The 23,767-nt window shown below is 38.0% G+C and overlaps 2 protein-coding genes and 2 pseudogenes across 4 annotated transcripts; 2 read left to right on the plus strand and 2 right to left on the minus strand.

Moving 5' to 3' along the window:
- Positions 1 to 1,851, plus strand: LOC146466653 (uncharacterized; annotated as a pseudogene). The gene is made up of 2 exons (XR_014867939.1): positions 1 to 91; positions 912 to 1,851. The product of XR_014867939.1 is annotated as an uncharacterized LOC146466653 (transcript).
- Positions 1,852 to 2,140: 289 nt separating this feature from the next.
- On the minus strand, positions 2,141 to 3,571 carry LOC146466654 (uncharacterized; annotated as a pseudogene).
- A 1,824-nt stretch (positions 3,572 to 5,395) lies between these two features.
- Positions 5,396 to 9,832, minus strand: LOC146466655 (tetratricopeptide repeat protein 28-like). Of its 2 annotated transcripts, none has more exons than XM_085126948.1 (2): positions 7,121 to 9,832; positions 5,396 to 6,446 (listed from the first exon to the last, which is right to left on the minus strand). In XM_085126948.1, the coding sequence occupies exon 1, from the start codon at positions 9,775 to 9,777 to the stop codon at positions 7,123 to 7,125; it is 2,655 nt and encodes an 884-aa protein (XP_084983074.1). In that variant the 5' UTR covers positions 9,778 to 9,832; the 3' UTR covers positions 5,396 to 6,446; positions 7,121 to 7,122. The 2 variants fall into 2 exon arrangements, with proteins under 2 accessions (XP_084983074.1, XP_084983073.1); XM_085126947.1 differs by having other exon boundaries at positions 5,396 to 6,452.
- A 12,438-nt stretch (positions 9,833 to 22,270) lies between these two features.
- On the plus strand, positions 22,271 to 23,534 carry LOC146466656 (adenosine receptor A1-like). The gene has a single exon (XM_085126980.1). It carries the CDS (start codon positions 22,557 to 22,559, stop codon positions 23,532 to 23,534), a length of 978 nt encoding a protein of 325 aa, XP_084983106.1. The 5' UTR covers positions 22,271 to 22,556.
- Positions 23,535 to 23,767: the final 233 nt, after the last annotated feature.

Below are 23,767 nucleotides of genomic sequence, written 5' to 3' on the forward strand. Positions count from 1 at the left end.
TTAAATTATCTCCATAGATGAATAGTGCAGCAGCAGCAGCTGAACCAGAAGTACAGCTGGTAGCAGCCACAAATTCAACGAAGAAGAAAAGGTGAGCCTTATTTCATCTTGTCACAACTAGTGTAACTGTAAATGTACTGATAAACATTGCGTTTTACACCAGCATCGTGTATCTATTTTCAGTAGATTATTCGGATTATTTGATTTACATATACATCCAGTGCGTTTTGTGCCAAACACACATAAACCCTGTTTATACGAGCAGGTTCGCGGCTAAAATAATACGTGGCTTATTTATCCACGGACTATTTTCTCTCTTATAAACGGCCCTATAGTTTGATTGCATCCCGGCTTATTCAGTATGTGTAATCAGGTGGTGAAACGTAATTAGTGAGAACCGTAATTTTTGAGCATAAAGCAAGAACAAGTTGGTCTTAACAGTGCGCATAGTAGGGAGTGTTCATTATTTACGGGGAGGGGGGCTGGCAAATGGGAAAGCGTAACGTTGAAAACTTTTTGGACCCCCCTCAACGATGAAGGAAAACTTTTTTTCGCCTCCCCCATCATGAAAGTAAAAACTTTTCTGAACCCACCCCCCCCCCCCCCAAGAAGATGATCTTTCACTCTGTGAGATTAAACTTCACTCCACCCCCCCCCCCTCCCATTCTCCAGCCCCCGCCCCCCATAAATGATGAACACTCCCTTAGGGGATTTGCTGAATAGGTGTGAAGAAGAAAATTGCTTGTATATATGGTGATTAAAAATTATAGTGAGAGCACCCCACCTCCTCTCCCTCCCAGGGCTCATTACCGTGATTTTAGCCAGTATAAGGGTATATGGACAACGCTCTCCAATGCTGAGGTTTATAAAAACTAAATACCTTCCAATTAACTGTTTTACTTTTCATTCAGGGCATCGCCTATGACTTGGACGCCCGAAAAGGACGAAGCCCTCTGTAAGCAAATCATTCTAATCGAACCGTTTAGATTTCGACCAAGGACAAAAGAGAGTGGAAACGCATGGTCGCAAGTTGCTGATGACTTAAAACAGATCAAGTCTCTTAACATGAACGTTGACCAGAGAGCTGTTCGAGGGCGTTACAAGATACGTAAGTCCCACTTCCTTCAAAAGATGAGAGAGTGAGAGAGGAGGAAAATGGTTCCGGTATAGCGCCTCCCGAGCTGACCCCAGTTGAAGCAGCATTGGAGGAGATCATCGAGATCATCAAGGAGTTTGAGAAGAAGCACACCACTGAAGACTCGAATAAAAAAGAAAAGGTTGAGAAAGACAGGAAAACAGCCGAAGAGATGCGCCAGGAATCTCTAGAAACTTTCGCAGAAACCAAAAAGAGAAAGGCTTCAAATGGCGAAGAAGAGGAAACAGAAGGAGCGAAGTTTAAAAAAAACCGGCGTTCAGGTACAGATACGCTTGCGTATCTCAAAGATAAATCAGATCAAGAGTTGGTAGTAAAGAAGAAGGAGTTGTAAATGCAGAAAAAAAATGCAAGAAGAACAACTAAATGAGCAAAGAAACATGAGGCAACAACAGGCCGGCATGATAGAGGCTTTCAGCAGTATGCAGCAGTCCATGCAGAGGCAACTGCAACAGCAAACAGAGCTGCAACAACAGCAGCAACAACAAAACAACCAATTTATGATGATGATGATGATACAGATGATGCAAAACATGAAAAACAGTTAGAAAATTGATTTAACTGGTTTTTTACTGACTGACAATGTTTTCGTCAGTAAAATGTTGTGTTAGAGCAAGGCAGTTGTTTCTCTATAGGTTTTATAAATTTGAGAAAAGTTTTGCAATTATACTTAGTTGGAAGTTGGTGGACACCCTTTCCTTTTATCAACGTCATTTGTAATACAAAAGCAAAAGTTCAATGTTTCTTTAATGGTTGTTTCCTCTCTTTATTATAACATTTTCAGCAATAAATGTCTGATGCTGACATGAAGTATATTGCCTTGGTTATTACAACAGCATCCCCTGGGGTACTCCCCTTTATAAGCTATAAAAGGTATGTCCCCCAAATTAGTTTAGCCAGAGTAATCTGCTCCACACGCGAATCTCCCTTCTCTAACGGAGCGGTTACTCAGGCTAAACTAATTTGGGCTTAATACCTATGGCTAAAATGAGATGAAGTTGATTACAACGTGTTCAAGGTGTGAAGGTAGACATACGGTCAGAATTTGTTTTTTGCTAGCTAGCTAGCCTGAAACATGGTATGAATTTCGTAGGGAAATTCATCTATTTTGGCCTGAAATGAGTAAGGGTTTAAAGAAATGGCCAATTAATTTTACAATTGTAAACAGCAATAGGACTAACTAAACGCAACAACTGTTAAACACAGTTCAAAGTTTTTATCCAATACTCGATTTCACTGGAAATACGCTTCCAACGTAGGTGGATCCAAGCCAAAATACGACGATGTTACGGACTGGTAAAGACATGTGCGGGCATTCGTCAGCAGGGCACACACCATGTACATTTTGCCAACTGCACTTAAACAAATTATCAAGTTCTTCTTGAAATCCATAAAAGCGAAGTTATTTATAATGTCTCCGAAAACCCACTCTACTGATGTTCTAACACTGCTCATTGCACTGTTGTATTCATTCTGTAGAGGGGTAATCCTGGCACCTTTGAATGGTCCTTGAAGGTGTATATTTAAGGGGTAAGCCGGATCCCCATATACACATAAGGGTTAACCAAGAGGGGAAAATGAGTGGCGTTGCAAATCGCCAAGTAAAGTAGACTCTACTAACATACCACGGCCATGTCGTCTCCCTTCAACTGGACCATACAGGTTAGCTATCAATCCATTTGGGGCGGCAACGGACTGAAATTTATGGCACGGACCCTCTTTTGTCCGTTGTACAGAACTCTTTGGTTTTTCCCAGGCCTAGAAACTGGCCTAACCGTTCCATCGATAAAACCCCAACAGTTTTGAAGCGGAGCTCCTTTAGCATGAATTACATCGGCATAATTCTGAAGATTGGCCTGAGAAAGCCATGGCTGGTTAAAACTTCGTAAACGGTGGTTTTGTGTTTGATAAATGAAGTTCATCATTTGGGTCGATGTCATGCAAAGTTGTGGCACGGGTCTTGCAAATCTTGGCAGCATATCCGAATATCTACATGGGTATGCAAATCGTTTAAGAAAAATACACAGAGCTTCAATTCCGTCCACAACAACACGATTATAGCATCTTATTTCATCTGGAACATGCATCACTTCAGCAAGACGTTAAACGTCGTTCTTGAGGAATCTAAATTCCGACTTGCATTCATCGTCTGTTAGCAGATCAAGGTCAAACTGGTCGTAGCTCCAATACGGTGGATCAAGGTTGTTTGACTTGTTTAAATCGTACAAAAGCAAAAATTCTTCATCGTTTATCAACTTATCACTGTGAGCAAAAAGCAAGATATCTCTAACTTCTCTTAGAGAAGGCATACCGTATATCAAGAGCAGGAATGCAGGTTGTTAAATCATTCATTAGTCGATCAAATATAAAAACAAGACAAGTCAAAGCGGGCCTCGTCGCCGATAAACTCGACATTTTCCCGCCGAAATGAGTGATTTGCATTTCGCGCCAAACCCAAGCGCCGTCCTAGAATCCATCGTTGCGTAACGCAACTCGACAGTCGACGGACTGAGTTTGTCGACCTAGTCACTTTCTGTCGCGAACCCCGTCGTGAAGCCATCCCGTCGTCGTTGCGTAAAGTCTCTAATAAAGTATGTATGTAACTTTAGTTTCTATCCGTGTCATTCATGCGGACAAATTAAGGGTTGTTTCAAAATATAAATACTGTGATTTTCTGTTTTACTTTCTTTATGTTCAAGCCATGTTAAATAGCTAAATACCCAAGAGTTACAGTAGGGAAGGTTACTTTTCTTCATTTTAAAAGGGATTTTCCATTTTCTCAAAAAGACTGCCTGTCAAAAATTAGTTGCCATGGCAACACAAAATTTTGTAAAAAGCCCATGGCATTAACGCAAATATCAAAAAATATATTTATGTTCAAAATTGCTGCGGGCAGAGTTTCCCTCGGCCCCGGTCTAGATAACTATAGGTATCACGTGCAATCCATTTAGTCGTGACGCTGTTCGGTGTAAAGACACATCACGTGCTCTACATGTTTACGTTATCGTCTCATGTTAGTGTAGTATAATCGGATAAAAAAGTACAATTTTTAATTTTAGAGACATGTTTCGGAAGTTTTATCTGCCATTGTCTGTTTAATATTACGCGTTAAAGAGTTAGTTAAATACAAGGGCTAATTAAAGCAACAGCAAGAAATGTAATGACAAACAACAACAAAACAAAAATTCGACACTAAGAACAGCATGTAAACTTAAGTCCCTAATATCAATTATTTTTGTACTCGGCTTCTGTATTATATGTTGTAAATACCGAATTTCTTCCCTTTGACATTGCATCCATGGTTGTTGTAATTCGCTTTGGTCTTTAACCAACACTGTCATGCGAGGGAATATTCATTCATGTCTTTAAAGTAAAAATGTTGTCCTTTTCATCAAACTGCTTGCAAATCTGCTGCTTCTCAGACTGTTTGCGTAATACTACTTGACGTGTGTTTTCACTGATGTTGAACGGGAATTGTAATGCGCACCAAACCTCCAAAAATACGCAGTTTAAATTGAAAATCAAAACACTCTAAACTTGAAAATCAGAATTAATTCGTTGTCGAACCACAAAACTCGAAAGTGAAGCAAACTAGAAAACGAACCAGCCAAAGCTCAAAAAAGCATCATCGACCAAAACTTCGCAAAGGAAGTAATTTTCAAGTAGATGATACCCATAGTTATCTAGACCGGGGGCGGGGGAAATTCTGCCTGCGGCGATTTTGAACAAGAATAAATTTTTCGATATTTGAGAAAATTGCATGGGCTTTTTACAGAATTTTGTGTTGTCATGGCAACTTATTTTTGACAGGCAGTTTTTTGTGAAAATGGCAATCCCTTTTAAAATGAAGAAAAGTAACCTTTTCTACGGTAACTCTTGGGTTTTTAGTTTTTTTTGACATGGTTTAAACATAAAAAAAAGTAAAACAAAATCGCAGTATTAATATTTTGTAACAACCCTTAATTTGTCTGCATGAATGACACGGATAGAAACTGAAGCTGTGACTGTCATAAGCTTAAGTCAGTGATTTTTTTGGTGACGGCCAACACTTGTTTCATGTTACCTTTTCGGACTGTCTTTTCGTTTTGAGAGGCGCTTATGCAACACCTACAGAGGCGTTTATTCATGGGAGAGCACTAAATAGAAGGAATACGGACCTAAAGGAAACAGCATTATAAGAAACGCTAACGAGGTATCTCTCTTTCCAGATGACAGTTTATTTAGCAACTCGAGATACATGCTTTAGTGCTCCTTGTTTCTTACAGGAGAGAGAGACACTCTTCCTTTTTTAAAAAGTTCAGTGAAAATAAAACCATGTACTGCAAAGTCTACACTAGTTTTTCTTCTTAATAAAATACAAATTGATTTACGCGATATTTGCAAACAAATCTTAGTAAAGAATCACAGAACCTACAAATCTACTATTGTCGAACTGAATATGTCACTCTGAGACAACTCTAGTTTGAAGACGACTGCGCCAACGTCGGACTGATTCCAAAGGAGTATAAAAATCAAAGCTCAAATCAAACTTGATATATTACATACAAAATACTTTTATACTTCCTGTATTTAATATTGGAAGGTGATATACTTTTGTTTTACTGAAAAAGGAGGCTAAAAATAACCCATATCGACTACAATGAAAATCGACACTTATTTACCCTCTTTGTAAATGAAAACTCAATCGTTATCTAAATTTAAGGTAAAAATACAAATCAACTCACAACGAACTGTCGGAAATTTAAAAATGGAGCAAATGAAATCAAAGGGACTAGCATCTCTTTTAATTTCGCATGATTAATAATTAACAAACACATTCACTTATGTAAGTTTAAAATGTACTGTCTCTACCTTATTTATACCTTGTAAGATTATAAAAACAATAACTTTCGCTCTACAATTTTGAGAACTCAAAATGCTAGAGGTACCAAATTAAAACTGCAGTCTTGGCCCCCTAACAGCCTGCATTCCGGGAGAATTTCTCCACGGTGTATCAATCTTTTGGTGTATAATTTGGATCAACCCATATCACGAGATAGTAAAGTAGTCTGTTCTTGAATCTAAAGGGACTATTATTCATTTTATGCTTGCCAAATTGAAGTTGCTTGTCACTTTCCAAAAAGAAAACGGAAAGCACGCAAACTTTACTGATTCTAAGTAATGAGAATCTGATAAGTTTATGCCTACAGTCCAAGTGATTGAGAGTTAAAGTCCGCTGTGGTTAACTGTTAAATGTTCTGACGTCCAATTCCAAGTTCCAATTTGCCAGGCATTTCTCGGACAAGGTGAGAGCCTGCAACTGTAAACAAAAATTCGAATTTTAGACTAAGAGTCAGTTTTATAATCCGCTTTTTTAACGGTAATTCTACACCCTTGTGCGTAACGAACTAAAGTGGAGGGCATAAAGATTAAAGGAATTAGGTTTTTTTTTAACCGAACTGTTGGTCTGATAACAACAGCACAAACGTATTCAACTGGTTAATTTTGGTTTTTAACAAATCAATACTGATTGTTGTCAATATAAATCAAAACATAGAACACAGCTAACAGCCCATGTAGGCTGAGAGATGAGTAAGACTGAAGATGGACGTAAGCAATTGGACTGGAAAGACTGAAGGTCTCCCACACACATTATTCAGCAAAAATGGCTTTAGATCCATTCTGGTAAATACATATAAATAAAATACACTGATCATGTTAATTTGTTATTTATCCCGTTGTTGGAATAAGCCGAATCAGTGCATCATTCTTTAGATTCTGCTTTCAAAAGCATTATCATCCTATTATATAAGATGTTCATAAATCGGATATAAGAATAGTCCTATAACAATGTACCTTTAGTCTCCTGTTAAAGAGCCTTAAGCCTTTCCAACAGAATGGGAAAGTTTTGTCCTTAAATAATGTATTAGAACCCTTAATAATAAAGTAAAATATAATAATAAACTAATAATAAAATAATAAACTAACCTTTACTTTTCAAAATCAAACGTCACGTTATCTCCAATCAGCATGAAAGGAGCCCAGTCCCTCACATCAGCATAACCGTTATTTCTCATCCACTTCATGGCCTGGTGAAGAGATTCACTGGCACTTTCCCCACGAACAAGATGCTCATAAAAACGACTCATTAATTTCTTTGTTGCTTCGTCTGGTATGGCCCACAAGGCCACCAATACTGAGCGTGCACCAGATCCTAAGAAAGCTCGGGCGATTCCAATAACTCCCTCAGCTTTTACATGTCCTTGTGCGCTGTGACAACAGCTGAGTACTACAAGTTTTGCTCGCAGTTTAACTTGTGAAATATCAGCCATTGTCAACAGATAGTCTTTCTCGGTTGGAATCCCGTTAATGGGGTATTGAGGAGCAAGAGCAATTTCTCCTCTTTCGGCATCACCGTGAGCAGCAAAATGAATCAGACTTACAGAAGGTATGCGCTGAAGAACCGCGTCCTTAGTTGCTTGCCTCCCTAACAAAGGCACAGCTCCGATCAGTTCTCCTATCATCTCCGCTTCCTCTTTTGCAGAGGGCAAACGGCAAAGGACCCCAAGGCTTCCCTTGTAGGACACGTCCCTAACGTCTGGTTCTCCCACTATCAGTGCTTCGGTCTGACTGTGATAATCTGCTGGACTGTCTTGAATGAGCCCCAGAGTTGTCAAAGAAGGAATAATTCGGACCCTGTATTCCTCTGATAAATAATTTCCACTTTCATTTTCTAAAGCTGCAAATGGGACTTTGTACAAGGCGGGATCAGGAACAATGATGAGTTCAAGTTGGTCAAGAAAGTCAGCCACGGGAGCGATGATCATTCTGTAACGCTCCGCTCGGGTGGGAAGGGGTTGTAGGTTTTCTTCTTCTTCCTCCTCTACAAGGCGGTAAGCTGCCAAGCTTTCTTCCTCGGCTGGTTCACATGTGGAGTCGCTGGCTTTCGAAAACGCCAGTGATCGATCTTCACATTGCTCTTCAGGGAGAACATTAAATTCTCTATAGCTTTCCTCACTAAAAACTTGATGAACAGTTCTTTCCAATCCCTTGGTGACAAAGCATTCGTTGACGTCTATTTCACGAAAATGTACTTGTTTGTTTCTTTTAAGGACCCACAAGAACATATTTTGTTCAAAATATGAAATGTACAAACAACTACAATTGCATTCTTTCTTCACGACCCTTTCAATATCAGCCCATGACGGCGGATTGTCTGATGTTTGTTGTTGCGCAGAATATAGAGCTGAGATTAAGTCTGCCAGAGCTCTGGCTCGTCCAAGTTCTAGAACAGAAAGAGCTTCTATCGCATTTCCACTAACGCAAAACATTGCACTGAGGAAATGATAGGATGAACTGTGCAGGTCCGAAAGGGATATCTTAAATTGGTCATTGCTTCCCAGAAAGCTTCGCATTTTCTCGCACTTGTCAATGCTTGCACGGAGATTCGGAACGATTTCATGTTGTAAACATTCATCTCTTGTTGACAGAATGTCGTATGCAAGATCAAGGTGCCACATAGCCTCTGAACTTATGTCACCGATCTCTCTGCTCATGGCAAGTGCTTTTTCGTGGTGATCTTTAGCATTAGAATGTTTACCAAGTATACGAAACAAAGATCCCAGGTTTCCATAACAAATGGCTTCTTCTCGTTTGTGGCCAATTTCTTTTGCTATTGCAAGATCTTTCCTTAGATATTCTTCACCTTTTCCATATTCACCGAGATATATATACACAGCTCCCAGGTTTCCATAACACGCGGCTTCTCCGTGTTTGTCGCCAGTTTCTTTTGCTATTGCGAGTGCTTTCCTTAGATATTCTTCAGCTTTTCCATATTCATCGAGAGATCGATACACAGCTCCCAGGTTTCCATGACACTCGGTTTCTCTTTGTTTGTCGCCAGTAACTTTTGCTATTGCAAGTGCTTTCCTTTGATATTCTTCAGCTTTTCCATATTCACCGAGATATTGATACACGGCTCCCAGGTTTGCATAACACGCGGCTTCTCTTTGTTTGGCGCCAGTTTCTTTTGCTATCGTAAGTGCTTTCCTTTGATATTCTTCAGCTTTTCCATATTCACCGAGAGATTGATACACAGCTCCCAGGTTTACATAACACGCGGCTTCTCCGTGTTTTTCGCCAATTTCTTTTGCTATTGCAAGTGCTTTCCTTTGATATTCTTCAGCTTTTCCATATTGACCGAGAGACTGATAGATAGTACCAAGATTTCCATAACACGAGGCTTCTTCCTTCCTACTGCCTGTTTCTATCGCGAAGCCCAGTGATTTCTTAAAAAGAACCTCTGCTTTTTTATATATTCCTTGAAGTTTATATCTGTTTGCTAGGTGAGAGGTTACGGTGCATTCTTCGTCTCTTAAGCCAAGGCGGCGAACAAAGTCCAGACTTTTTTTAGCGCATTGTACCCCACTTGTGTGATCGTTAAGAAGGTGGTATGCCTTAGTCATCAGAATGTATAGCCATGTGTTAGCTAATTGTACTTCTTCTTTCTGGGCTGTGTTGTTCAGGATAATCAAACATTCCCGGCACAACTTAATAGCTTGTAGAACTCGACTGCTGTTGAGAAGAAATTTGGCAACAAGTGTGCCAATAACGACGGTCCCCAAAATTTCGACTGTGTTTTCCATGATGGTGTAAACTAAAAAAAGAAAAGAAAACAAAAGTGCAATAGTCTAGGGCTTCTTTATACCGGCAAATGAGCGTTGAGCGGCAACCCTGTTTTCTAAAAATGAGCAGCCGTGAGAATGTCAGCTATAGAGCCGGCAAAATTAAAACATAACAGAGTACAAATCTGTAGACTTAAAGGGTGTATTAATCTTCCGCCTCTATTCAATTTGCGGTGTTTTTAATACGGTTCGAGGAGCTGCGCTTTCCTAGTATTTTTGTTTGCCTACAACTTGTTGTATTAGGTATCAGGTATCAGGTATCAGGTGTCAGGTATCAGGTATCAGGGATTGTGGACGCACGTGTTTTTCGTCATGGAAGGCAAAAAATAACTTTTTTGGGTTTTCTCTGGTATCCTGGTAAATGCGCTACCGCTATCTATTTAGCTAATGGCACAAGGTAAACAGAATCACGAATTTGAAGAAGAAACCACACTGGTGACTAGTGGAAAAAGCGATATCAAATCACCCCATATGCGAATTATGCAACCAAGCCAGGATTTGAACAGATACATTGTCGACAATTTTCATCTACCAGCCGCTAAATCGAAGAATGTCCCTTTTGAATCCATCGACCTTACCATATACAGGCCCTCAGCAAAATCTGTTGCCTTTTCAACTTCAGAAGATCGTCTCTTACTGTGGATAACAGCGTTCCAGTATCGCTACTACGAGCTCACCGGAAATGCAGTAGACTACAACGTCATATGGGAGGAACAAGACAGCCCTAGTTCAACATCAAAGTGCGACAAACTCATTATTCATTTAGTCGGACTTACATCCACTGGTGAAGACCAATTGGTCGCTCTAACAGTCTTTAGCACAACCGGAAGAATTCAAGTTCAGGGTAAGAAATTCGAGGAATGGACCAAATTTGAGTTTCCCGTGCTCCTCAACATTGTAAAATCACTTTCCGATCTCCAACCTCTTACTTCTCTCCCTCGTTATAATGATTTTTCTCTATTTGGATCGTCACTTCACAATTTCTTTACAAAATTTATTCACTTTGTTGGAGATGGAGACATTCCCGCTTCAAACAACGGGGAAAACGATGATAATGGCTCAGCCACCCGAAATAGAACATTGACAGAATTAACGGAAGATCTGGAACCACTCACGGTTTCACCCAACCACTTAAAAACAATTGCATCCATGAGAGACACCCTTGGACAACTAGAAGTGGATTTTACTCATCATCAAATTGTTAGCTCTGGAGATCTCGAGAATATCAAGGACAAAATCGCTAAACAAAGTACAAAAGCAAACACTCGATGATCGATACTCTGATCTATCTTCCCAAATTAAATCACTCCAAGAAATGATTTCTCAACAATCAAAAGTTATTAGGACACTGCAAGATGAAAATCAATCTCTGCACCAAAAAAACTCAGCAAATCACAAAAACAAATCAAGTGTTGCAAGAATCGGAAAATACTCTAAAGGCGGAAATAAATTTTCTTAAAGAGCAAGTAACAGCGCTTTGGCAAAACACCAGACATACATCGGATGAGATAAATCAGCCAGACACAACTTCCGCTTCATCTGTGCCAAGCATCACTTCCGAAAAAAGACCTGGAACCTCAACACCTTCGACGACGGAAACAAGTTCTCCGTCAATAACGCCGAATATCCCTACAGAGAACAGATTTATACCACTTCGAGATCATGGTGAATCTGATAACACATCAAACAGTCGACAGGATATTGATGTGGTAAACAACACTGCTACCACTTCACCAAAAACCAATCCTCCTAACCAGCGCGGCAATGGTATCCCAACTCAACCACCTAGCTTCCCTGCTGTGGTCGACAAATGTGTTTTTCTTTGCGACTCAAATGGAAAGTTTCTCGACAAGAAAAAGCTTTTCCCTTCTGGCCAGGACTTTACTTTTTTCAGATGTCCCACAACCACTCACGCTCGCACAATTCTACAAGACGAAATCAATAAAGAACCGGAGCACCCAAAACTAATTCTCTTCCACAGTGGAACAAATGATCTAACGCCGACCACACTAATAGACGACTTCATCTCTGAAATCTCCGTCTTTATTACACAAGTATCCACAATGTTTCCAAAAAGTAAAATTATCTATTCTACTCTTCTACCTCGAGCAGATATCTCCTTGCACAATCTGTCAAAAATAAACGCGAAACTTTTTGACAGCTGTTCTACATTACCAAACGTCCACATGTTGAGTCATGAAAATATCTTCTCCAAAGGACTAGATGTCTTACATGACAACAAACACCTTAAGAAAAGGCACCTTGGCTTGTTTGCCGCGAACCTCGTAGCAGCAATTCGTGGCCGAGCTCAACAACCACCTCGTTCTGTTCCAAGCCAACCGAACCGCTCTTCGTCCTCACCCTCGCGTTCACTTTATCCAAAGACGGAGGAAATCCATGCATTCCCAACCAATCAGGTTGGAAACGGCCTGAACAAATTCTACCTAAACGCAGAGACACATCATCCACCACCATCGTTTCGCCAGCCCTATACAAGTTCCCTGGAAGGTTATTCTTCCTACAGTAATGCTGTAAAATATGGTCCCCTCAGCGGAACCAACAGACCGACCTACCACACTCCGCAGCAGCAGTCAAAATTAGTTCATGCACAGAATGGTCCGCCTGCAAAAGCGAATGAGCATCTAGTGCCCAACTCTTCATCTCTCCCTTACAATGATCAGTCTGGTGATAGCAAGATCTCTGGAGTGGAAGTACCCAAGGAACTGGTATCGTTACTGCGTTTTATTAAGACTCTACTCTAATGCCTTATAAACTAATATAGACTTTCCTTTGCCTCTAAGTGACATAGCGGGGCTATTTACCGGGATATCCGGTGAATTTGCTCTATTTTCTCTTTTCGGATACCGATATGCCGGAATCAAATCAATCTAATAAGCTCTCCTTTTTTGCCTGGAATATCAATGGTCTGTTTTCAAAGACATTAGGCGACAAATTACGAAATAGTGACTTTTTAAGTATGATCAAAAATTCTGATTTCACAATTCTTTCCGAAACATGGAAAAAAGGGAATATTGAAGTTGAAGGCTTCAAGGTTGTGACTACAAATGCCGTAAAAACAGGAAACTGCGGTCGCCACTCGGGGGGCCTAGCTTTGCTTTATAAGCCAAAGTTTCATGATTGGATCTCAGTGGAAAAACAATCGACGAATTTTTTATGGTTTAAAATTCTGAAGAAATTCACGAAAACTGATAACGACATCTATGTGTGTGGCGCCTATATTCCACCGTACAATTCCATTTACTTCTCTCCTGAACTATTTGAAGAACTTGAAAATGACATCGAAAAATTCTCCTCACACGGATCAATATTCCTCATGGGAGATTTCAACTCAAGAACAGGTAAATACCCAGACAATGTTTGTCAAGATGGCAACTCGATTATAGTAAATGATCAATCTAAATCTTCACAATACGCCTTTCAGCGAAATAGCTTTGATAACGATTTAAATAACCATGGGAAAAAGCTTTTAGAAATCTGTCGGAGTGCAGATCTAAGAATTCTGAATGGTCGAATATCTGGTGATTCATTAGGAAGACCCACATATCATGGAAAATCAGGAGTCAGTGTTATTGACTATGCAGTATGTGATCAAAATTTATTCCCCCATGTGGCGAAATTCATTGTTAGAGAGCCGTCAAGTTTATCAGATCACAGTTCAATAATGGCATGGCTTAATATTGGCACAAATGATAATCACTTAGCCACAACAAATACCAACGATACACTAACTCGTTTACCCAAACAATTTATTTGGGAAAGTAATTCACCACAAAAATTTAGAGCCGCGCTACAATCAAGAGATATACAGAGATTGATACACGATTTTCTTATTGACAGTGGGCCAGACAGAAACATCAACACCTCCCTCGATGCAGTAGAAAATATTATTTTAACAACTGCAAAACGCTGTTTAAAAATTAAGGTCATTAAAAAACTGATCCCTCAAATTATCGTGGAATCTGTATTTCTAGTTGTCTTGGTAAATTATTTTGCTCAATTCTCAATCAAAGACTCCTCGAACATGTTCAGTCGCATAACATTCTTCATAAATCTCAAATTGGTTTTTTAGCAAAAAATCGAACAGCAGACCATGTCTTTACACTACGAACACTAGTAGATAAATATGTCAAATCTCACCAAACAAAAGTATACGCATGTTTTGTGGACTTTAGAAAAGCGTTTGATTCTGTCTGGCACGATGGGCTTATGTACAAGTTGTTACAAATCAATGTCGGAGGAAGCTTTTATAAAATTATCAAAAGTTTATTCTCGAATTCTACGTGTTCTGTTAGAATTGGAAATAGTCAAACGCGATCTTTTCAATACAGTAGAGGGCTGCGTCAAGGCTGCATTTTAAGTCCTCTGCTCTTTAATCTATATGTTAATGATTTAGCCTTTTCGTTCAACAATATTTTGTCTGACCCGTTTATACTACCAAATGGCACCAAACTCAGCTCATTATTTTATGCAGATGACTTAATTATATTGTCACGATCAAAATTGGGATTACAAAATTGCCTTAACAGTTTATCATCATTTTGCAACTCATGGATGCTAAATATAAACCTTAAGAAAACCAAGATATTGATTTTTCAAAAAAGCACAAAAAAATGCGATTATACCTTTCACATAGGCGATGAATTAGTAAATATAGTACAAGACTACACTTACTTAGGAACTCGCATTTCGTCTTCCGGAAATTTCACACTTTCGCTTGAACATCTTCGACAAAAAGCTCTTCATGCTTTCTTTAGTCTAAGACGACACACTGATTTTAGTACACTGAAACCTTCACGTGCATGTAAAATTTTTGACACAATGATTCAGCCAATTCTAACCTACAATAGTGAAGTGTGGGGTGCCTTTGTTAAATCAGATTTTAAGTCGTGGGAAGGCTCCAGAATTGAAAAAACACATTTACATTTCTGTAAACGCTATTTAGAAGTACATAATAAGTCATCCAACGTTGCATGTGGAGCTGAACTTGGCAGATTTCCTCTAATCGTTGACATAAATAAAAAGATACTTAATTACGTACACTACCTCCAAGGAAAGAATGAACATTCTATAGCAAAACAAACCCTAAGAATATCTGTTGACCTTCATTATAGCGGTCAAACTAGCTTTTACTCCAGTCTCATGAAGATGAGTGAATACTATAATTTCCCCAACTTTAATTATAACACATTGAATGAAAATAACATCAAACAATATATAGATCTTATGAAAAAGAAATATATCTCTTATTGGCACCAAACCCTTCAACACTCACAAAAACTCAGCTTTTATGACACAATCAAAACAACTTTTGGCCCCTCTGCTTACCTAGACCTCACAAGGAAAAACGCTTCTAGGAAAGCATTAGTGAAACTAAGAATAAGCAGCCACAAGCTTTTGATTGAAACAGGAAGATACGACAACATACCCCGTAATGAAAGGGTGTGTAATGTTTGCAACCGTAAAACCATTGAAGACGAAATTCATTTTTTATTAGATTGCCCAAGTTACTCTTCTTTAAGAGATATGTTCTTTTCTAAAATAGAACCTAGCCTTCCATTTACACGACTATTAGTAAAAGAAACTTTACTATTGCATATAATGAACTCAACAGACTATTTTATAAACACTCAATTAATTTCATTTGTTTCCTCGTGCTTCGAATTGAGAGATAAACTTCTCTCCGGAATGATAACTTCTACTGTATGAAAAGTTTAAAATAAGCAAAGACTTCAGTTACTTTATTTTATTTTATTTTAAGTTATCTTAAGAATCAATAATTAGCTATGAATAGCTTTTGCAATACTGTATTTGTTATAGTCATGCAAATAAAGCTTGTTGTTGTTGTAAAGCTTGTTGTTGTTGTTGAAACTGGTCACGTGATGCACTATTCCACAAAAAAGTTGGACTCTCTGACGAATGATTTCACAAATGGTATTACTCAGAATTCAAAATCTGAGTTGCCGATTCGGGGGAGGGGTGACGGTAGTTCTAACACCACCAAAGCATGTCCTACATTGAAGGCTTCTTTGTCAAAAAGTTCTTGTTCTAGCTGACCCACTGATCCCTCATAAAAGCCATACCGAGTGATAACCATTTTTTTTAAAAAGATCCCGAGTGCTCCCATTGGAGTTATAAGAGAATATTTATAAGAAAATAAAAAAGGGAAAAAAGATATTTTTACATACAAGCAGTGATTTTTCCCACAGTTGACAAACTGCGGATTTGTGACGACAAGTTTTTGGGCTATATCGGGACAAGATTCTCTTGTCTCTAGGAAATGCCTTTCAATTTTAGGGAATATTCGCTAGCTGCGGAAAGGCCAGGACCTATACGGCAGAAATCACCGGGATTATTAGAGTAGATAGCTCTTGGAACCAACAGTAGACTTGAATCTCTCGAACGTAAACCAGGAAACGGCTTCAGAGTGGGATCAAGGTTACGGTAGATCGACCACACCGGGTATAGTTTGACTCATATCTTGCATATTTTACACATAACTCTAATTACAGTTATGATCTGAAGAAAACAATTCACGGCTAAGTTATTACAACACGTTAAACAGTTTACTTATCTAGGCAACTAAGGAATAGTTTCTATCTTGGCTTGTCTATATATTGTGAGCGAGGAAAACTTTCTCTTTTAGAAGGCTCCAGAAGCATGCAGCTACGACGAATACACCTCAGTACAACAAACATGAGGTGACAATTGGTTATTAAAAGATGTTGTTGACTTCTTGTCTGTAACTGAACCCTTGGCTCAGTATTTACAATAGTCCAGCATTGCGACTAATCATCAAAGGAACCTTACGTGCAAAAAAGGGATTTTTTCTTTAAAGGAAACACGCGCAAACGAGCAAGAAATGACAGAGTCTGCCGTCCTTTGAGTAGAATTTACAAAATTGCATATAAAATTAAATTCAGTGAAAAAAAAAAAATAAAAGAAAATACATATTTTTTTAACATCATTTTTCTTTTGCCAATATTCTGTTCCATTCCATTGGCACGAGTTTCGTTACGAAAGTGTTGTTAATTACATTACATTTTCACCTTCTGATTTACAAATTTCTTCTCTATGAAAGCCTCAAAAAATCATGCAGTTCCATACCATTTCTACCTATTTCATCGTTTCTAATCAAATTATTTGGTAATTTAATTACTTTATTTCACAACGGTTGCACTTAATACCTATTAATAACTACCCCCAACCCCCCCCCCCCCCTCCCCTTCTCCCCGAAAAAACAAAAACAAAAAAAAAACAACAAGAAGAAGTAGAAGAAGAAGAAGAATGCCTTTTTCTTTTCATGAAGTTAAAAACCAACAACTTAATATAATGGAATTATTTAAGAAAGTTAACTAACAATTTGACGGTTTGATCTATTGTACATTTAACCTTTAAGATTTTCTTCGTAACGAGGGCCAATTTCAAGATCATACGGCCAAACAGCCCCCCTGCGGCGAAAACAAGTGATAGATTTTGATACGACTGTGTACGATAGAGCATAAATCATAGTTCTATACTCAATTGGTATCAATAAAGGGTACATACAAGACAATGAAGTTCTAAAACATCGAGCCTTACCACGACTCCACTTAAGGTCAATATGTGCAATACACACAATAGTGGCGAAAAAGAGGTCTGTTATTGGTTAGGTAGCTAAAAAAAGAAACAAGACCAAATAAGCGGTGACGTGTAATTATATAACTTGAAAACGAAGTACTCCAAGCTGGGACCTAAGTAGACTGGAAACACTTGTTTTTACTCCTAAAATACATCTACGTTTCAGTTGCTGTTCATTATCTCGCTCTCTTTTTAATTCTTCAACTCCTCTGGTTATATGACACAAAGCTATTCAGTAGATCTTGTGTTATATCAAAAAGGTATTTTTTTTTTCACCTACACAAAATTCTACAGGATGAATTTCCACGCTTACACGTTCCTATTAAAAGGTGCATGTTGAATTTTGGATACATGTAAAATATTTAGATAGGTCACCGTGCGAATCTCAAAATAAAAACAAATGTTTCTTGCAGCTTTTATTCCGATTTTACGCTGCAACATTTCCACTTCCGGTGTTCTGTGCGCGCGAATTTTGATAGAAATTTTGATTCATTCAGCCGAATGAAAGTTTTCTTTCTGCGGGTGTCTGAACAAGAACTCCAATATATAATAAAGAAAAAGTAAATGGTAGAGTCATAAGTAATGTTATTGGTAGTTTGGTTGAAATTGGACATGACAAAGTACAAGAAACGCACTTTTGAGCTTGAATTTGCGGTATTTTTCTCGAAATTCAGCCGTCAAAGCGTTAAATGAAAGCCCAGAATCAACTGCAAAGTCAGATCACAGGTTTTGTTTCTCAAGATAAATTAGCCACCGTAAAGAAATTCGAACGCTGACGTTTCAAGCGATAGCTCTTCATCGAATTTAAGCGAATCTCACGACGGCGAAGGACTCACGCTCGACTCAGCACTCGAATCTCTTTACGGTGGCCAATTTACCTTTAGTGATCAACTCTGTTGATAAACCAAACATTCATCTCTTCTCCCCACCGACAAAAGTACCACAGTGTCTTTAGAAACTAAGTCCTTTACACTTTGTTTTCATTTTAGTCTGAAGGGTGGCTGAAATGTATTTTTTTTATTAACGAAAAGAAAAAACAATATATAATAAAGTTTACTGAACATACTATGTCCTCTTTCTATTTTTTTTATGTCAGTGTATTCTATTGCCACCAGAGTTTCGTTACAGAAGGGTTCCTTGTCCTCCAGATCTTCTGTTCATTTCTTGATTTCGGAGCGCGTCAGTCAAATTCGCATGCCAGTCAGTCAACAAATTATTAACATATTTTCTTTGCTCTTTAGATACCCAAAGGCCAACGCTGAAGCCGGTGATATATACTAAAGCCATTCAAAAAAAAATAAACTTTGAAAATATATGTACTTACCACGATGCGTCTCACACTTTACAAATCTTCTCAATCGGGAATGACTGGAATACACACAGTAACGGGAAAAACAACGTTTTGTTTTGTCAAGCTAACGATCGAAAGCAAAAGGACAAAAAATTTGAAAAGAGCATCAAATGCTCGAAAAAGAAGCGGCTGAGACTCGAAAATGAAACGTTCATTGGTAATTCAGGAAAATGAATATCAGATCAGATTAAATGCACACAGGTGAATTGAGGCCTGGGCCTAAATTCCTTTCTTAAAAAAAAAAAATTAAATGGGCTATGGTCTAAATTTATTAGCGGCATTTTATAAAACATTAAATAAATCTACCATTTTCTTGATAGCAAAATGAAAGGTTTAGAGGGATCATCTCTTGTCAAGTGACATTTCAGGGTTATTTTTAAAATTAAAATCTTTCGAGCGAAATGAGAACAATTTTTATTACTTCTTCGGGGCTTCCACTTGGCTCCCACAAGCTTTCTACCGTCAAGAATATTACTCACATAATTTTGACTCTTGGAAACTTTGAATTAACTGAAATTTAAGATTCGAAAATTTCAACTATCTTATGTGGGACGAGGTACCAGTAAAAAAGAACGTTTCGCTCAAAACATTCGAAAAACTTAATAATATCCATGCACCAAACTTTTTTTTGCCCTTTTTACCTTTACCTTTGGTACTAGAAAAAGTAAATTATTATCAGAAAGGCAAACGTTTTCTAGCATCCTCTGGCCGCACTGATTTGCTTGGCCAGATTATCACACATCACATATTCCGAACTCACAAAATTTTCTGTTTGCGAATCTTACGAGATTAGGATGAGAGCGTAAGAAGATTAAACCACCGCCAACGTTTTGGGCGAATCACCTGCGGATCTATGCCTTAATATAGTTTACTGGAGCAGTTTTGGTCTTAATAATCATTGAGTATTTTAGTCGACACTAATATTTCGATCCGTGTTCGATACCCACTGACTTTGTCTCCGTTTCAAGTTGTTTTGTTTTTATGTTAGAGTGCTTCGTTTTTGATCCAGTCCCGTGATATTTTTAATAGTCGATGATTAGTTTTCAAGTTTCCGTTGCTTCCCGATCATTTTCCAGATTTAGGCTGTTTTAATTTTGCGTGTCTCGATAATTCCTTTGCGAAGATTTGGTCGATGATGTTTTTATGAGCTTTGGCTGGTTCGTTTTCTAGTTTGCTTCACTTTCGAGTTTTGTGGTTCGACTACGAACTAATTCTGATTTTCAAGTTTAGAATGTTTCGATTTTGCATTTAAACTGCGTAGTTTTAGAGGTTTGGTGCGCATTATATTTCCTGTTCAACAATAGTGAGTACACACGTCAAGTAGCATTACACAAACAGTCTGAGAAGCAGCAGACTTCCACAACAGTTTGATGAAAAGGACAACATTTTTATTTTAAAGACATTAATGAATATTCACTGGCATGACAGTGTTGGTTAAAGGCCAAAGCTAATTACAACAACGAGGGATGTAATGTCAACAAAGATAGGACATTTAATACTTGCAAAACAATGGCAGATAAAACTTCCGAAACATGTCTTTAAAATTAATAATTGAACTTTTTTTATCGGATTAACTACATTACTACAGTCGAACCTGTATTAAGCGGTCACCCTCTATTAAGCGGTCAGTTGTCAAAGTCCCGAAAATTACTTCCCTTAATTACTGTAATCCTGACCTGTATTAAACGGTCACCTCTATTAAGGGGTCGCGGTCACCCTATACTAAGTCCCAGTGAGCTGTTTCTTTTGTCTTGACCTGTTTTAAACGGTCACTTTGTAAAAGGAAACCACTCAAATATGGTAACAAGTAGCGTGCCAGGCAATTGAGTTTCTAATGAGCTGCACAGTCGTGGCGTTAATGTCTTACGGGTCCGTTTCAATACCATGCTCTTCTTTGTCATACTATTTTATCGCCGAACTTTCTTAACCAAGTAAGTGATGTATTCTGTGCAACCTGTATTAAGCGGTCACTCAGCCATTCCCCGAGGGTGACCGCTTAATACAGGTTCGACTGTAACATGAGATATTTCTTGATTGTTTTCAATAAGACAATTATTCCACTCGCGCTTGTTGGATATGACATGATTATAGCCTTGTTGGCTATCTATCATCTCATGTCCAACAAGCGTGAGTGGAATAATTATTAATTATATTTTTGCATTTCCTTTTCCTTTTTTTATATGACGTATGACGTTTTTAAAATTATAACAATACGAACATCAGGATTTTTTTGAATGAAATCCGGTATTTCAACGTGAAGCTTAATTTTCCGCTTTCCATTAATAGCATCAAACCCTTCTAGATAATGTTGGGCATTACCTTTCTGCTAATGACGATCAGTTTTGTTATTATTATTATTATTATTATTATTATTATTATTATTATTATTATTATTATTATTATTATTATTATTATTATTATTATTATTATTATTATTATTATTATTATTATTATTATGCAATTCAACCTCAGAAGCGCGGTGACAAGTCCGGAGGCAAGACTGGACATGAAGGCAGGGGGCTTTTGGTCTCGAGGAGTTACAGCATTTTTCGATGTCAGAGTAACGCATGTTAACTCCAAGTGTAACCAGGGAAAAGCAACATCGACAATCTTTAAAGAGCAGGAAGAAGAGAAAAAGCGGAAGTACCAACAGAGGGTGCTGGACGTTGAAATGGGATCTTTCACTCCCCTAGTTTTTGGAACCAACGGTGGGATGGGAGCCGACTGCAATTGTTTTCTCAAACGCCTAGCCGAGAAGCTCTCAGAAAAGAATGAGGAACCTTATCACATTACTATCACTTGGATTAGAACATTGCTTTCTTTTGAGATTTTAAAGTCGGTACACACATGCGTACGAGGCTCCAGGACACCTTTTCACAAAATTCCATTTGGGGATTTCATTGATGACTGCCGCTTAAACGCTAGCCAAGCGTGTCTCCGCTAATTTTAGAAAGTGAATGATGGCGTGACGTTGTAAATTAGTATTTTAGGATCTTTTTAACAACTTTTTTATTTCATCAAAATTTTAGTCTTACTATTGTTAAAAAATTGTGCTTGAAAATAGCTCTGTTGTACTTGGAAATAGTCGCTTTTTTTTTAATCGAAATGAATTTTAAATATTGAATTGTAAATAGGTTTTAATAGCTCTTTTTTTCTACTTTTAACTTGTAAATATCAATTTTGCTTGGAATATTATTATTACTATTATTATTATTATTATTATTATTATTATTATTTATATTGTGCGATTCAAATTATCTTTTTTCAGCTGGCTTATTGGGTCGTTTATAACATAGAGACAGGTGTTGATTATTTCATTGGACTTACTCCGTTAATGTGTTTTTTTGTGGCAAGATGGTAATTTTCACATCCAATATATATCTGTTTGTTAAAAATGTATCATGTCACTAAGTGGAAATGATACACGGATCATTAATAGTTAAAGGGAACCGCAACGCAGGCAAACCTCAATCCTTGCATCATGTTCTATTGCGCGCGGTATTTCTAGAGTCGAGAAATGATTTTTCAGCAGAAAAGTACGGGATAATTTTAGAAAGCAAAGGAAGGTTGTCTGATATTTTGTTGAAAGAAATTGGTACGCCACTGTTTAATCAGTGAGAGTATTTGTTCAATTTTGAATGATTCGCAAACTGTTTGAAGGAAGGAAATACACGGACGCACCTCAATCCCTTGATTGAATTGTTAGATCTTCATCGCTAACTGGCCTGGTTCGCTTTGGGTCTATCGACCAATGATGGAAAGAAGTTTTGAGCAATCGCTTTGCCTTGGCAGTGGAATTCCCTTTGTATGTCTCATATTACTTATTTCTGTTCCAAATAGTATTGTCTTAATCGTGTACTACAGAAATCCTCTGCGCTGTTTCAGGAAGTCCTTCTCCGTGTTCCTGATCTTTATTGCAGCAATGGACCTCTTCAATGGAATTGTGGTATGTTTTGGAGAAGCAGTGATGCGCTTTTGGTGTGCTTTTGGCGAGAAAAATGTTCCCCGAGACGGTGACAATGTGAAAATTCTGGGATACATTGGAATCAACAGTTCTATTCTCCTGGTAACAGCAATGTCGGTGGATCGTTTCTTAGCTGTTATTTGCCCACATTTCTATCATCGCAAAGTCAAGCCACGAAAAATTCTGCTCTGCAACACAGCCATCGTTGTTTTTTCAGCGATTTTCTCTTTAATCCAACTTGACAAACATGTTCCGATGGATATTTACCTTACAGTTGACATACATTTGCATACCACCTTTCCACTTGTCCTGGCTACGCTTGCATATTTGGGAATATTCCTCGTCCTGAAAAGGCGTGCACGAGTCGGCTTTCAAAGGCAAACGAAAATGCCAAACAATCCAGATCTCGAAGAAATGCGAAAGATAAGAACTGCGCAAATGGAGAGAAAATTTGCATCAACTTCATTTTTCATTCTCCTGTTTATAATTTTGTCCCTTGTGCCATATTTTGTAGCTATCATTATTGAAGTGAATTGTCCTAGTTGTGGTAATCAGGCTTGGTTTTTCATATTAAGGGAATCGTGTGTCATATTTCTGTTTATTAATTCGGCTGTTAATCCACTCTTAACAATTCTTCGCATTAACGAGTTAAAACAGTCAATAAGAACGTACTGTTTTCATTTTAATCGTCAAGAAAATTTGAATCATTCAGGTAACTGCAGCAATCAGCAAAAGTCCTTGGCAATTAATGACCTTCCAATGTGATAGCAACATAATCTTTAAAAAAGATTAATTTTATTTCTGTTTGACATTTTGTTCCATAGGATTTGTCAGAAATATGTGTAATTCAGTGTCATAAATAAAACATAAGAAAAGATTTTGGTGATGTTTTTTTTTTTCATGGCATTTCTATTTCGCTGTTCGTGGAAAATGCGAAACAAATTTCGCCTACAAAAATATATGCCCCTCGGGAAGATAGCGTTTCCGAAGGTAATCTC

Source organism: Pavona decussata, unplaced genomic scaffold (assembly GCF_977016875.1).
Source record: "Pavona decussata unplaced genomic scaffold, jaPavDecu1.1 SCAFFOLD_142, whole genome shotgun sequence".
Taxonomy (NCBI): Eukaryota; Metazoa; Cnidaria; class Anthozoa; order Scleractinia; family Agariciidae; genus Pavona; species Pavona decussata.

Coding starts and splice junctions, on each gene's coding strand:
- LOC146466655 (XM_085126948.1), bottom strand. CDS start 9,777: ATGGAAAACACAGTCGAAATTTTGGGGACCGTCGTTATTGGCACACTT.
- LOC146466656 (XM_085126980.1), top strand. CDS start 22,557: ATGATGGAAAGAAGTTTTGAGCAATCGCTTTGCCTTGGCAGTGGAATT.